A 16,245-nucleotide genomic window follows, 5' to 3' on the forward strand; every position below is an offset into this window, starting at 1 on the left:
TAACGGGTGACTGTAAGTGATCATAGTTCTTAAAATTAGACATTGTATGTAGGAGATAAAAATAAGTCTTGGGAATGTTTTGATTTGAAACTGAATGTTACATTGACAATCAATAAATTAGTCATTAGGTAAAATCTAAGTCTTAAAGAAATTGCTGGAAATTGTGCTTGACCCTTCTGGAACCCTGATTCTTTTGTATATGCATAGGTTGGTAGGATGAAAATAGAATTAATTGAGCTGCAGCCCAAACTGGAAGAGGCTAAAGTGGAAAATGCAAGCATGATGAAGGTAGAGTTATACAAATACAGCTTGTGGCTTTTAATGTAAGCACGTGTCTTATTTCACTGATGTGTGACTTTCAGAAAGTAGGAGTTGAATTGAGGTCTTTGGGCTCACTCCTTGTTTACAGAGGTTTCCAGTATTCTGACACTGGTTATTTATGTTTATAGCCTTTGAACAGAAATAAAATTTCATTCTTTGTTTAAAATACATTCTCTGGATATACAGTCATTGCCTAAGCTCCATTCTGAAGGATGTTAGAGGAACTTTCATGCTAATAGTGATTGAATCAGGTTTCCCAAGTTGATTCAGAAACATTGTGAAAACCTCAAGTAGTTTTTCCATTTGACCAGATATGACAAAACAAACAAGAGCAGTTTTGCACGATCTGGCTTTGCATGCACAGGGATTATAGGATTGATTTATAAAAGGATCCTGGGAATTTAGTGGGGGTTTGAAAATTCCAGTATATGAAAATATACATATACTTATCTTGTATGTGACTGTTGCTTCACCAAAAAAGCATGATTTAATTGACATGTTATACACTTGTTTCTGATTCCTAAGTGTTTTTACAAATACAGTGGTATCTCTTCTGCCTCTAAGAAAACTGAATGTCACTCCCCTAGAACATCAAAGGGAGTTGATAAAGGCTTGACTTATCCCAGAAAAGAAAATAAGTTTCCATAGTCAGTGTTACAGACTATGAAGCTAAAACTCCCTGTAAAACTCATCCATTTTAGTTACAGTGTGATGTGCAAACATGAGGAGCTTCTCCTGAACTTCAAACATATTTTAAATAGCTTTTTTCTGAGCCTAATCTGATATCAGTTTATCTACTGTTAAAACTCCGTGATGATGTTGCAATATGCTAAGAAATTATTCCCTTAACATAAAGGGAAATGATGTTATTGAAATGATGTTAACCTATTAAAAACTTCAATGTTCCCTTTATACTTTACAGTATTCCATAAGTTCTATAGTAGATAATTTCAGTTTATTTGATCATTCACGGCACAATATAAATAAAGTCCACTCATGGTTTTTCTTTAGATTATAGAAGTAGAATCTGCAGAAGTAGAAGAAAAAAGAAAAATTGTTAAAGTGGATGAAGAAATTGCTACAGAAAAAGCTGAAGAAGCTCAGGCACTGAAAAATGAATGTGAGAGTGACCTGGCAGAGGCATTACCTGTCATGGAGGCTGCAATTGGTGCTCTTGACACTTTGAAGGCAAGCTGATCTAAATTTCAGCATTTGAAAGTGTTATGTAACTCTCTAAAATGAAATAGGAATTTAGAAGAATAAGAGATGACACAAAAGTGTTCTGACCTGGAATTTTTAAAGCATAATTTTATTTATTCATTAGTTTACAGTTTATTAGCATTTATTTAATTTCTTTTCCTCTGCATAGAGGATAGTGATGGATATTGTTAATTGTGGTGGTAACATTGTATCATCCCTTGTAAAAGTCCTCTGTTACCACTTATGTTCATTGGTAATGGTGTTATAATTCCTCTTTCTTTCAGTTCATCTACTGAGTGCTAAGACATAATACTTAATGTATTTTTTATTTTAGCCATCTGATATAGCAGTTGTCAAAACAATGAAAAATCCTCCCTCTGGTGTCAAACTTGTCATGGCTGCCGTCTGTGTCATAAGAGAAAAAAAACCTGAAAGAATTGCAGATCCTTCAGGATCTGGAGGCAAGGTAAAACGGCAGACAATAGTCTGAAATAAAAATGTAATTCATGTTCTTTCCAACACTTATCCAATAAACAAGATAACCCAAGGTCCATTAAAGTAGGCAAGTACTTATAGCCTCCACCCAGGATTTTACTGCAAATTTTCAGAATTCCTTATTTTCCAGATTTTTAATGTGCTAGATTTAATTTGCTTTACACATTTCTTGAGAATAGATAATACATAACTTCCCTGAGAAACTGTTTACTTTTTGACTGAAAGTATGATTGGAAGGAAATGTTTGATCTGGCAGACTTTCTGCCTCACTGGCATCTCAGGGAGATATTAAATAGATCAGTATTAAATATTCGTGAATTTTAATTAAATTAGGTTTGTAATTTTTTGTATGTGTATTTGTTTTAAAGCCTGAAAAGGAATTTCTTACTGTGTTTTGTAGATTTGGGATTATTGGGGTGTAAGCCAGAAAATGCTTGGCAACATTAATTTTTTAAAGGAATTGAAAGCCTGTTCTGAGACACCCATTCCGGTAAGGCTTTTCAGTAATTTTTACCAGATACTTTCTTGCAGGGAAAAAAAAAAGATTGGAGACATCATTTGTCCAAATCAATCAGTTTCTTCAGAACCTGTGTCCTTTTAGCCTCATTTCACATATCCTGTTTTGGGAGTTGACTGGGGTTTTTCGGTGGAACCAATGGACATTTGATCCATGTCCAGCCTTTTTTTTTTTTTGCTAGTTTTACTAGATCAACCATTCAGCATTATAAACCTCTTTTTATAATTGATTGTCCATTGCTGCCTTTCTTAACATCTTTTTCTAATTGTATTATTTTTGATTAAACAAATGAATGATGACAAAATGGGTAATATTTTGTTAATTATACTGGCAGATATACAATAAATGCAGAAATGTACTAGCTATATAACTTTTCAAATATGATCTTTTCTCCCAAAGGTCTTGCTATCCAAGAGTGTGATTCTTGTCCTTTACTGAATTAATTGGAAATTGAATATGCTTTGTACTTGATAGAATACTCTTTGCCCTTTATAAAACTGATCTCCAAAAGTAGGTACAAGCAATTACATTTTGTATTACATTAGGAGAAATGGCTTTTTATAGTGTCCCCAAATTTGTGTATTGGAAAAAATATGGCAAATAATGGAATTGGTGTGTTTTGCAAAAGGGGCAGTGTAAATTAAGGCTTCTATGTGACTGTAATGCTCTTAGCACTTATGGAGCATGGAAGATACAGCAAATGAATGATTAGAAGGGGTAAGGATAGGATTAGAATCAAAACAGGAAAAGACTAGGAAACATGATAGGAAGATCAAAACAATCAAAGGAGCAGTGATTTCTACAACAATTATTATGGAATAGTTCTTTCTTATTTCATTGTGTAGAGAAATGGCAATGAGTCTGTTCAATTTTGAAGTGTCAACTGTGAGACCTGATGGGCTATAATGCTTTTGTTACCCAGGAAGCTGTCATGCATAAGATTCGGACTGAGTACCTGACTAATCCAGAGTTTGATCCACAAGTGGTGGCTAAAGCTTCCTCAGCAGCAGAGGGTTTATGCAAGTGGATTAAGGGAATGGAAGTCTTTCACAGGGTATCAAAGGTGTGGTTTTGGTCCTTGTCCCTTTGTGCTATGGAATCTTCCTTTGCTCCATGCATTCACCCTAAGCATTTTAATAGTAAAGTTACACAAATGTACTAAAGCATTTGTGGGTTGGTTGTAATTGAATAGGAGATTGAACCCAAAAAAGAACGTTTAAAAGTGGCAGAGGAGTCCTTGGCAGTGACAATGGAACTGTTGAATCAGAAGAGAGGAGAACTTGCAGAAGTTGAAGGCCGTTTGGCTGCTTTGGAAAAAACCTTTGCTGAAAAGACAGAAGAAAAGGCTCGTTTGGAATTCCAGGTTGATTTGTGTGCTAAAAAACTGGAACGAGCAGAGAAGCTGATTGGAGGCCTTGGTGGAGAAAAAACAAGGTCAGTTAAAAGTTCAAATGTCAGATAAAACTACCACTGTAGAAATAGAACTTGAAATTACATTCTCTAAGCCTTTAATGCTGTGTTCTGTCGGAGGACTGTAACACTAAATAATGTCCTGCACCTTGAAATATTCCTAGTTGTTTGTAGCATAAAAATATGGGCAGCAACACTGGGTGAATTGTTGCAGAAATTTCTTCAAAATGAGAATAGAATACATCAATGAGGTATTTTTCACGTATTCTTGCCTAAAATGAATAAAACCAAGTTGGTTTTTAACATCGATATCGTGAATGTGGAGGTTTCAGTATGACTTTTTTCTGCTTTTTATAGATGGCATCAAGCTGCATGTGATCTTCAAGTGGAATATGATAATCTGACAGGTGATATTCTGATATCAGCAGGTGTAATTGCGTATCTGGGAGCTTTTACTGCTGGATTTCGACAAGAGTGTACCAAAGATTGGAGCAAACTGTGCGAGGTTAGAAGGTTGTCTTAGAGTTAAATAAATGTTTTGGTTTTTTGAGACAACTGCAAAAAGCTTCAAAAAGCCCTTGTAATTTACCTGATGTTAGCCTAGTAAACCTCATGGGTAAACCAGTGGGATCAATTCTGCTGATCCAATCTTTTGTAGATTTGAATTTAATTAAATCAGCGAATTTACCCCACACTTATAATTTACTCCACAATAGCATATCAGAAACAAAAGACCATCATTGATTTTGTAAGGCTTGATTGTTACTGAAGTAAAATCTCGTTGTTTTCTATATTTTGCCTTGAAATAAAATAAATAAATTTAAAATGCAGTTATGTATAATGTAAAACATTCTATAACTTACACCATCGAGTATTTGTATGTTGATTATATGGTTAATTGTGTGGTTTGCAAAGGGACACTTTCAACATAGGAAACATAGGAACCCTAACCCTTACACTTAACCCTAACCCTAATGGCATATGAATGCCATAACTCATAAATCAAATACATTCATAAATAATTGATAAATCAAGTGATTTAGGAACACTTAAAAATGCCTGAAGCAGTAACAAATCAGCACTGGATTACTGTACTGATTTAATGGAAAATATAATTAGATATTTCCAACTGTGTAACCTCCCCCCCATGAATGTACCAAAAACTGGACAAATCTTCCAAAATTTGATAAGAGAGTAAATATTTAGTGGGGAAATGTAGTTAGTTATTGAAATTATGGTTTTGTTTTCCCTGGGATTTTTACTTATACATAACCTATTTCAGTCCCTTAAACAAAATGCACATTGTCATTTTTGGATGGAAGTGGCATTTAATAAAGCTATAAAGAAACACAGAATAAAGAAAAACGTTCATTTTGATGGGTTTTCCCCACTCTTTTTCAGGAGAAAAAAATCCCTTGTTCTGAGAATTTCTCTTTGAGCAAGAATCTTGGTGACCCAATAAAAATAAGAGCCTGGAATATTGCTGGTTTGCCAACTGACATATTTTCTGTAGACAATGGGGTAATTGTTGACAATTCAAGACGTTGGTAGGTGACAAAAAGGTTTAATTTTCAAATCCAAGCAAGTTCCCACTTTTAAAAAAAAGAGTGTATCTGGAAACAGTGTAGCTTCTGTAGAGCAGTATAATTTAAAAAGGAGTGCAATCTTTATATTCCGGGGGGAGGTAGAACAATATTTTACAATAATTCTGTATTCTGATTATTTTATGAAAATTGTTAAACATTTTTTGCAACTTTTAAAGCTATTTCTGCTATTGCTTTTCAAGTTATTGTAAAATACCTATGCATCCATTATTCACTGATATCTTAAAATAACATAATTAAATTGTATCACTTCTTCTTGACAGTCTAATACAGAAACATGTAAAATAGTTTAAAATTTTGGAAAATGCCTGAAAGCACTGAGAAAACTGTCCTGTGTTTTCTAGGCCATTAATGATTGATCCTCAAGGTCAAGCAAATAAATGGATCAAGAATTTTGAGAAGGACAACCGTCTGAATGTTATCAAGATCAGTGACACGGATTATATGAGAACTGTGGAGAACTGCATTCAGTTTGGGACTCCACTGCTGCTAGAAAATGTTGGGGAAGAATTAGACCCATCTCTTGAACCTTTGCTGCTTAAACAGACCTTTAAACAAGGTACAGCAGAATTAATTTAGAACCCTGAAGGAGGGGACATTAATGTTCAGTTTCTACGCTATGGCACCACCTGATGTTTTTCATATTACTGTCTTCTTGCCTTAATTCTCCCTCTGCTATGAGAAAAGTAGTTGCACAAGAGCCTGAAGTTTTACTTTTTAATAAATGTCATTCCTGCTTGTCATGAAAATGGTTTTATGTGAAAATCTTTACCAGATTGCTGTAGGAGACTAAAGAAGTTCTGTGAAGGAAACATTGCCAGTGAAATTGTTTTGCTTGTTCATTTTCATATGTTTTAGTCTGATGATAAAATTTGCTAACTTTTGCACAAATAAAGCAAACAAAGTTGTCAAGACATTTTGCTTAAGGTATAGTTTTCACTGTACTTATGCAGCTATGAATTTGGTTTTTTCAACTTTTCCTCCTTTTAGATGACAGAAAAGTGCACATAAAGAAATTAGTTTTCCTTTCCTTCTTACCTAGTTTGTCTTTATCGGTTTTCATGTTCAGAATTAAAAACAAAAGGAAAGTAAAGCTCAGACACTTTTTTTTTCTTTGTGGTTTTCTCTTTCAGACAAGAAATTCAATGAAATAGTAGCCTGTAAGAATAGAATATTTGGGAATAATTCCAGAGCTTTGTGTTGGCGTCTCTAGTTTTTTTATATGCAAATTGGAAGTACAGTAGTGATAGGATTGACTTGATTTCATCTGCTGAGAGGGATAAGTGGCCTCACTGAGGTCTGTGACAATTTTTCAGACTATCAGATGTATTTACTAGTTTTTACTTCTCAGGAAATTTGTCATTGATGAGAATTTGCTTTTATTTAATGACAGAAGTATTTTTTTTCCTGTGAATACTTGGAGTAGATATGTTTTCTTAATGTTTCTTTTTTTAACTTCAGGAGGTATGGAGTGTATCAGGCTTGGTGAGAGTGTTATTGAGTATTCCAGTGATTTCAAGTTTTTTATTACCACGAAACTAAGAAATCCACACTATATGCCTGAACTTGCTACAAAAGTTTTATTACTCAATTTTATGATAACACCAGAGGGACTTGAAGACCAGCTGCTAGGTATTGTTGTAGCAGAAGAGAGGTAAGTCTCTATAGTAAACAGCCATTAAAGGTTTTTATGGCATAATTCCCAGGAAAAGGGAAATTAATTTATTGTATAGAAGAATGGATGTTACATGGCATAAATGTTGCTCAGTAACAACTTTAAATTAAAATTTTATCATTTAAAAATTTATTAGAGAAGTTTTAGGGGTGAGTGTCCACAAGTTAATTAAAATAACAGATGTGAAATCATTGTTTTTTCATGGCAGTTTTCTCCTGAAATATTCCTTGAATGTTAGAAAACTTTGTAAATATTATTTGAATCATTACTGTTATTTTTTCAGTGTGACTGAACTGCCACACAAAGATGCCAGAACAATGAGGATTTCATTTGAATTTTGTAGGAAATAAATGCAAAGTATCTCTGAAACTGATTATGGATCATATCTGAGCCCTCTCAGAGGCATGGAGAAATAGTATGTGGGTTGGACAGGCATTCTGTGTAACTGGGGTAAACTGTTTGCTAACAGAAGTGTTTCCAGGAGTAAACAGGCACTGCGTATCACTTGGTGGGTTTTTTTCAGGCAGCAGAGATACAATAAAGGAAAAGTAGAATGCACTGCCATTTTCAAAATGCTAAGATGTTAGAGATTAGACCATCATTTCCAAATATTGAGTAGAAGTAATGGGAAAAAATCTGTATTCACCAGTATAAATAGATGTTAAACACCAAAAACCTCCTTAAACTGAAAAGAATATTTACAAATCACTTCCTGTAGGAAGAGGGAGTAATTTTCATGGGCTTCTTTTGCTGCCAGTGCAAGATGAGCATTGACTGGTTTTGGTTTTTGTGTTTTTCTTCATTAGGCCAGATTTAGAAGAGGAAAGAAATGCTCTCATTGTACAGTCCGCAGCCAATAAAAAGAATCTACAAGAAATTGAGAAGAAAATTTTAGAAACTTTAGAGTCATCTGAAGGTGATATTCTGGAAGATGAGACTGCCATCCAGGTCTTGGATTCTGCCAAAGTCATGGCTAATGAGATCACAAGAAAACAGCAGGTAAGGAGTATGGATGTGTGCTTCCCTCAATAATACTGACAAAGTAAGTGTTAAAATTTGCAGCCAGCAGAAGGTCTCTGATTTGGAGGCATAGCACAAGGAGGAAATTCTGTACTTGTGAAATGGAAAGAGAAATAAAATTGGATCTGTTCTAGAATCTTCACTGGTAGTTTATTCGGTCGTTAAAATGTTTTTAAGCATGTGTATCTGTAGCGCAGGTAAATAGATCAGGCAGCACTGGGGTAGGGCCTAGTGCTTGTTTCACCTACTGGGGTGGTGCCTTCTGGAGCAGAGAAGTCGCTTTACTCTGGTGTTGCAGTGCTGTATGGAACTATTCTGGAAATGCAATAAGTAGTGACATTTTTGTAGAAGATGGAGAGTATTAAGGCTATTAGAAGCTGTTGTTTGTCCCCTGCTGTTGATGTGCAGATTGCAGAGAAGACGGAGCTGAAGATCGCGGAGTCGCGGGAGGCGTACCGGCCCGTGGCGCAGCACTCAGCCGTGCTCTTCTTCAGCATCGCCGACCTGGCCAACATCGACCCCATGTACCAGTACTCTCTCAGCTGGTTTGTCAGCCTCTACATCAGCTCCATTCATGACAGGTAAAGAGGGTCTCTCTGCAGGAAATAAGGAGGTTTCATTTTCTTGTTATGAATAGTCTTCTCCACTTGGAAATGGTTTGCCTTCTTAAATGAAGGATTTTGAAGGAAAATAGGATTTATTAATGAATTAATTTATCTTTTTAGTTACTGTTGAAACAAATGATGAACTGTAAGGATGTGCTATATTTAAATATTTTAAAGAATGTGACTTATTGTGAAGTCAGGTTCTGAAATAGGCTCCATTTTGAAGACTAAGTGCCACCACTTAAATGTGGCGAATTGATTTCAGCTTATTATTTTGCTTGGAACTTCTAAAAGTGCTACAGTCTTTTAAAAAGACAGGGAGTATAGTTGAAATTTTGGGGAAACTGCCACCTAAGTCCCTTGTGGAATCTGTGGATCTGATATAAATCCTCAGCAACCCTAAACAGATGAGATTTCTTAACGGATTGTATATGTTATTCAATTTGAAGTCTCAGTTTATCACTTCTTTTCTTTTTAGTAATAAATCCAAAGTTTTGAAGAAGCGACTTCAGTATCTAAACGACCACTTCACCTACAATCTGTACTGCCAAGTCTGTCGTTCACTGTTTGAAACAGACAAGCTGCTCTTCTCCTTTCTATTGTGCTGTAATCTGCTCATGTAAGCTCATTTTTCGGAAGTCTCTTACTAACAGAAACTAATGATTTTATTGTGGAAGCAGGTACTGATGAAATGGAATGTTCTAGTGCACATTGACAATAATGCCTTTGGAGGAAGGTCATGAATACTTTGGGCTTTCTAAGATGTTTAATATTAAAAAATGGAAGAGTGTGTGGGTGCATCTATCACTACTACAGGACACATTATGAAAAAAAAAATCGTGCCCATTTGTCAATGGTTTTGTCAATGATAAATCTATCTTTAAAGGATCTGGGCAGTTTCCTAATAAATAGTTTAACATTACTTATATCAAAACCAATTTCTGTTATTAAAGAAAACATTTTAGAAAGAAAACTTGGGCGTGTAATGCCAACAACTTCTAGATTTTTGTCTTTGTTTTTCATTTTTTCTTTTCTCTGTCTGTTACCCTTTTGCATAACATCATGTGATCTCAGATGCAGTCTTCTCCTTTCCACCAGCTTTTTAGTTTCCTCCTCCTAATTTTGTGTGAATATCTTATGAAAGGAATGATATATTCAAAATTGCACAACCACATGCATACTTAATTAATTGCAGTGTGTACTCATCTGTACATGGATGTTCTTCCTGGGCCAATCTGTAAGGGTACTGTAATTGTAAAACCCATTATTTTCTGCAAAGCCTTTAAAAAACAGGAATAATTGCACTTTTACAAAAAAGAAAAGCAGGTATTAGTTCTTTGCCAAAAGTGTTGTCAAGCATTGGAACAGGCTGCTCAGAGCAGTGGTAGAATCACCATCCCTGGAGGCATTTAGAAGCTGTGTAGATGTGGCACTGAGGGACAGTGATTAGTGATAGCTTGGCAGTGCTGAGTTAATGGTTGGACTTGATCTTAAAGGTCTTTTCCAACGTACACAACTAATTGATTCTAAGATTTATAAGGTTTCTCTTGAAACCTTTACTTTAGTATTAATCAGACATTTTTACCATGCAGTTTTTTAATAATATAGAATATTGAGATCTAATCTCAGCTCATACTGAAGTAGAAGCATTCCTAAATGGCAGTGAAGTGTAATTAGTTTTAAACCACTGTTTATATTATGTAAAATTGTATCTCAGTTACTGGTTGGGTTTTTTTAATAGGGCTAATAATGAAATACAACATCAGGAGTTTATGTTCTTACTAACTGGAGGTGTGGGTCTCAAGAATGAGCACAAGAATCCAGATCCGTCTTGGCTATCAGATAAGAGCTGGGATGAATTGTGTCGTGCCAGTGAATTCCCAGCCATGGAAAGACTGAGGTATGGTAAAATAGTGATGTGAATTGGCCTCAATTGGTTTTGGCCAATACATACATAACAAGCTGAAAGAAGTGTTTGCTGTTTTCCAAATCAGTGCCAGAATGCAAAGGGGATGAAATCAGCCCCTTGTTTTCATTATCATGTTTGCTTCACTTACTCCAATCAGTCAGATCACTGTTTATAATATTATGTAATAAAACTAATTTTTCTAAATTATTTGAGGCATTGCCTAAAGAAATTTTTCTTCTGAAATGTCTTCATGGTAGAGGAACAGTGTTTTAAGGGTTCAGTGAAAGCCAGAGATAGTAGATGTAGCAGAACTCCACTGCAGTTCTGGGGAAGGAGTTTTTCTAGTAAACTTTCTTCTCCTGAACTCAGTACAGTTTCACTGTGGGTTTAAATAGAATTTAGCACTAAATTCTGGAGACAACATGGCCTGTACAAAACTTCCATAAATTAGCTGACTGAGTGCAAATATTTGGAGCAATTTGATCTGAATGCAGTAACACTGCTCTCTTAGAAGTTCTTTGAGGTTGTTTTGTGTTTCAGCTCCTTTGGAGTTTAAGTAGCAATGTGGATCATGATCCCACCTTTAAATAATCTGAAAGTTGTCCCATTGCCAAGGACATACTCTGCATATTGTGTGAAGGAAAATAGGTTTTTTCCCTAGTTGAATTTTCTGGTAATTTTCTTCAGTTAAAGTGTGGTGTTTTTCTGAGCTAGTGGAGGCAAAAAATTCACCCGGCCCTATGAAGGTGCAAGCAGTGCTGGCTGGAGGAACAGACAGAACTCATTGTCAGCTTGGAACGTTTCTGGTGGAATCTCTCCTCAGCAGCATGGTGGAAAGAGATTTTTCACCATTCAGCATGGAGAAGCTCAACTGTAGGATTATTTTCTGATGTAGATATGAAGTGTCTTAAATGACAACACAATGTAATTTGCCTTTGATAAATATTTAAAAAAAGACTCCAGGTATTTATAGTGCTTGTGGTTTTTTTTCTCTAGGAGTCATGTCTCTGAAAATATAGGTGAATGGCAAAAAATGTATGATAGCAAAGAGCCACACAACTTCCCATTGCCAGAAGAGCTGAATAATACATTTAGTGAATTACAGAAGATGATAGTTCTTCGGTGCTTAAGACCAGACAAGGTAAAATGATCTGTTATGGAGTGTTTGTAGACTGTGCCATGCCTTGTAACATAGTTTGCCCTGCCTGTTCCAGTAATTAATCTGTTCTTCATTATATTTATTAAGAAAGTAAGTGCTGTTCTTATTTTTCAAGTGACCAATACAAACACCTCAAGCATCAGCTGAAATCTTTTTTTCTGATGTGATTTAATTAATCTTTTGTAGGATTCTACTTGTTCTAACTCTCTTGAAATATTTTTTTATGCCTAGGCTGTTTCCTGGTGCACTCAATATACTCAAGAACAGGACATATTGGCCTGAAAAAAAATATACAGGTTGTCTAATACCATGTGCTTTCATGCAAATGATAATTAAGGCAAAAAGAGATAAAATGTGTTGATTCAAATGAGCAAGATGAACTTTCAACAAATTCTGCCTTTGGTGCTCTTAGAAAATTTTATTGCATTCTCTTTAGGAGCTGTCAATGTTAGAATTTAAGGCATGTAGCAACTGCTCCCTTGAATTAATTAAAAATAATTACATTCCTAAGGGAGGATGTGCTTGTCCTCCCCATCAGGAAAAGCCTGACTCAAGGTCTTAATGTTATTTAATATTATTTATACAAGGTATGTTATTCTTTATTTTCTAGAAACATTATTATTCCTCTTGTAAGGAAAAAAAAAGGAGGGAGGTGTCAACAAGAGATGAATCCTGAAACCTTTGCTTTTGGAACACTCTGCAAGACTGGTCTCAAATCTCTGCAAATCAGAGAGGTGTCTGCAGGCTTGCGCATAAACGACATTATCAGATCTGCAGTTATGTCTATGTTAGTGATTTGTATTTGCTTTTTTTTACCAGATTGGTCCAGCTATAACAACATTTGTTACTGAAAAACTGGGGAAGAAATTTGTAGAGCCGCCACCTTTTGATCTAGCAAAAAGTTACTTAGATTCAACTGCTACAGTCCCTTTAATATTTGTGCTATCTCCAGGAGCAGATCCCATGTCTAGTAAGTATACACAGAAAGAAGGGACCTCAAATTCCCCTTCAATACACAGTGAGGATTATTTTCCATTTTCCACAAGTAGATTTGAGTGCGTTGTGTCAGACTGGTAGAATTCTGTGCCCCTTCAAAATGCTAATTTGTAGGTACATATAAACACAATAGTAATAGAAGTTTTTCAAATTTTTTTTTTCTGACATAACTTCTTTTTAATATATGAGTGCTAAAATCTTATACTTCTTTCTGTTCCAGGCCTCCTGAAACTGGCAAATGACAGAGAGATGGTAGGAGATAAGTTTCAGTCCATCTCATTAGGACAAGGACAAGGACCAATAGCTACAAAAATGATTCAAACAGGAATGGAAGAAGGAACATGGGTTTGTTTACAAAATTGTCATTTAGCTGTCTCCTGGATGCCAATGCTGGAGAAAATATGTGAGGAGCTTGACAGTGAAAAATGTCACCCAGAATTCAGACTTTGGCTTACAAGTTACCCCTCACCAAAGGTATATGCATGGCCCTATAATCTCTGTTTAGGGAAAGGGAAAGTTGATGGCATTTTTAGGGAATTTTTGTATGCCTGAATGAGCTGACAATACAGAGCTTCCCTGAAGCTTTGAAGAGATAATTTAGCTTTGAAGAGCTAATAATAATTAGCTTTGAAGAGATAATTTAACCAATAAAGGACATTTAAAAAATAATTATAAACATGATAGTATCAAGCTTCCTTTGTAATATTTTGATGCTGTGATGCGCAATATTTTGTGTACTACTCAATGAAACTCCAATCTGTCAGCATATATGATTAAGAACGTTTTTTTTGCTCTCACATAAATTTAAAAAATTAGTCTTGCATTTTATCTGTGAAGTCTTGAATACCAAGAAAACATTTTAAAATACAGGTTTGTTATTTACAGCAGAGTCTTACTTTCTTGTTGCCTTGGAGAATTTTTTATAAGCTATTGACCTTTAAAATGGAATTTCTTGCAGATAGTTGTTAATGTAAAAAACACAAAATAATAGAATATTATTAATATAGAATCTATTCCACACTTTCTGAATGCAGTTTTGCTATTTTTTATTTCTAGTTTCCAGTAACCATTCTGCAGAATGGTGTGAAGATGACAAATGAGCCTCCTACTGGTCTGCGGTTAAACCTGCTTCAGTCATTTCTTTCTGATCCTATTTCTGATCCTGAATTCTTTGCTGGATGTCCTGGAAAGGAGCTGGTAATGTACCTATCTCTTGAGAAGATTTTGGACTTTGGGGTTTTGTTATCCAATTTCATAGCAATATTTTAAATGATTTCTTAGGCTTTATTAAGTCACTTACGTGCTACACACACATAGTACTCAATGTACATGGACTCTGAACATTGATTAGAAAGGCATGTCTGTTGTTGTTGAGGGGATAAGCACTGAGGAGACCTTTTCTTGCTGTCAGGGACCAAATACTGCAGTGCCCATATATCTTATTGATACCTGGTGAACAACTTAGCTAATCATTACCTGTGAAGGAAGTGAAAAACAGTGGGATCAGAGATACGAGTTATCAATATACATGGGTGTGACTGTACCTAAGGACCTGCTTTAAAAATACATTTGTGTTTTTTGTTTATCTAATGAACCTTAAAAATAAATATCTGGTGCTATTGGAGTTCTTATGAAGTCAGTTGCCCTATACATTAAAGAATATCATGGTACTTGAGGAACTGGCTAAATGTGCTTGCATATGTGGCACTGTGTGTGCACTTGTTCCCTGGGAAAAAACCACAAGATACTTAGTGGTGGTCTGGATTTATACCTGGGTGGAGAGTGGTAATCCAAGGGTGCTCACTACACATGCTGCAGACTACCATGAATTTACAGACTAATTAATAATACATTTTTCTTTTGCTTTTCTCAAAGGTATGGGAGAAACTACTCTTTGGAGTTTGTTTCTTCCATGCTCTTGTTCAGGAGAGAAGGAAGTTTGGACCCCTTGGTTGGAATATACCCTATGGATTTAATGAGTCCGACTTGAGAATCAGTATCAGACAGCTGCAGGTAAAATCACTGATTACCTCCTGAACTCTGATCTTGCAAAGCACAGCTGGGAGTCACAGGGAGCAATACACTGAAGTTACCTCAAATGTTCATAGATATTCAGGACTTCAGCTGTAAAGGCAAGGAATGTCAATCGTATTATAAATATTTCCAAAATTACAAATGACATAAAAATTCAGATTTCTACAGACATATGGAATATAATGAATATATGTGAGTGTCACAAAAGTTAAATTTGTCATGTTCAAGAGCTGACTGTTCTTGAGGTAGCACATGTCAATGACAGTCACTTCTTATGATGGTTAGTAGGAGGACATTTTTTTTGCATGTATACTGGTAGTTAACAGGCCCTCAGACTATTCTCCTTCCCCAAAATGAGACGGTGAACACTACTTGACCTTGAACCTTTTATAGGCACTCTGTGTAAAAGTCAGGAGAATTAAAACTGAATTACAGAAGTTGAGGCTGGAGATTTGAAAAGTTACCAAGAAGTTAATGAATGAGATTGGAGAAAGATTAAAAGATAAATTAAGTGAAACACATCTTTATTTCTGGTGCAGAAAAGTGTCCATCTACAAAGTTTGAACTGGAGAAACCATCCACTTGCAAATAATTGAAGAATGACATGGATAACTAAGTAATTTTGATATTCATAAGAGGCTTTTGCTCTTAACTCGTCTTGATTTTAAACAATAATTTTTACCTGAAAATAAGATGTCAGAATTTGAGTTTCCAGCACCTGGGAAGAAAACTCCCTAAACTGCAGCTTACACATGCTGTAGCTTCCAGCCTTTTATTCTGTTAGGTCCCACTGTTGTTTAGCAGATACTGCAAGTCTCTAGAACTGCTCTCATTTCTGTTTCAGTTGTTCATCAATGAGTACAGCCACGTTCCCTTTGAAGCTGTCTCTTACCTGACTGGTGAGTGTAACTATGGAGGTCGAGTGACAGATGACTGGGACAGACGTTTGCTGCTGACAATGCTCGATGACTTCTATAACCCAGACATCATCGAGAACCCTCGGTACACTTTTTCTCCCAGTGGCAACTACTATGCTCCACCCAAAGGCACCTATGAGGAGTACATTGAGTTTATTAAGGTAAAAGTGAGCAACAAGATTTTGCACTGTTACAATGATGTGCTAAGAAAGCAATCCTGAAAGGCTTAAAGAGGTTGTTTTGCAGCACAATTAACTGTGTGCTCAGGTTCTTGCCAGCATCCTTGTATGATCCTTGGCATGATCTCAAATGTTTTGGAGAGGGAATCAGTAATTAGATAGGGGGATGTGTAGCATAGATAATTGAGAATTCTTTGGAAATTA

The 16,245-nt window shown here is 35.6% G+C and overlaps 1 protein-coding gene across 1 annotated transcript in view; it reads left to right on the top strand.

Annotated features, from left to right (window-relative positions):
• Positions 1–16,245, top strand: part of DNAH12 (dynein axonemal heavy chain 12) — a 57,484-nt gene that overhangs the window by 36,941 nt on the left and 4,298 nt on the right. The window contains exons 48-67 of the mRNA XM_030228081.2: positions 208–288; positions 1,333–1,509; positions 1,856–1,987; positions 2,417–2,506; positions 3,456–3,596; positions 3,726–3,967; positions 4,301–4,448; positions 5,345–5,490; positions 5,892–6,106; positions 7,009–7,201; positions 8,029–8,221; positions 8,651–8,823; positions 9,326–9,466; positions 10,589–10,747; positions 11,753–11,897; positions 12,735–12,885; positions 13,132–13,385; positions 13,968–14,108; positions 14,787–14,924; positions 15,790–16,023. Of these exons, the coding sequence (XP_030083941.2) occupies positions 208–288; positions 1,333–1,509; positions 1,856–1,987; positions 2,417–2,506; positions 3,456–3,596; positions 3,726–3,967; positions 4,301–4,448; positions 5,345–5,490; positions 5,892–6,106; positions 7,009–7,201; positions 8,029–8,221; positions 8,651–8,823; positions 9,326–9,466; positions 10,589–10,747; positions 11,753–11,897; positions 12,735–12,885; positions 13,132–13,385; positions 13,968–14,108; positions 14,787–14,924; positions 15,790–16,023 (3,294 nt within the window). The remainder of the gene's footprint in view (positions 1–207; positions 289–1,332; positions 1,510–1,855; positions 1,988–2,416; positions 2,507–3,455; positions 3,597–3,725; positions 3,968–4,300; positions 4,449–5,344; positions 5,491–5,891; positions 6,107–7,008; positions 7,202–8,028; positions 8,222–8,650; positions 8,824–9,325; positions 9,467–10,588; positions 10,748–11,752; positions 11,898–12,734; positions 12,886–13,131; positions 13,386–13,967; positions 14,109–14,786; positions 14,925–15,789; positions 16,024–16,245) is intronic.

The sequence above is a fragment of the Serinus canaria genome, chromosome 12, assembly GCF_022539315.1.
Source record: "Serinus canaria isolate serCan28SL12 chromosome 12, serCan2020, whole genome shotgun sequence".
Classification (NCBI taxonomy): domain Eukaryota; kingdom Metazoa; phylum Chordata; class Aves; order Passeriformes; family Fringillidae; genus Serinus; species Serinus canaria.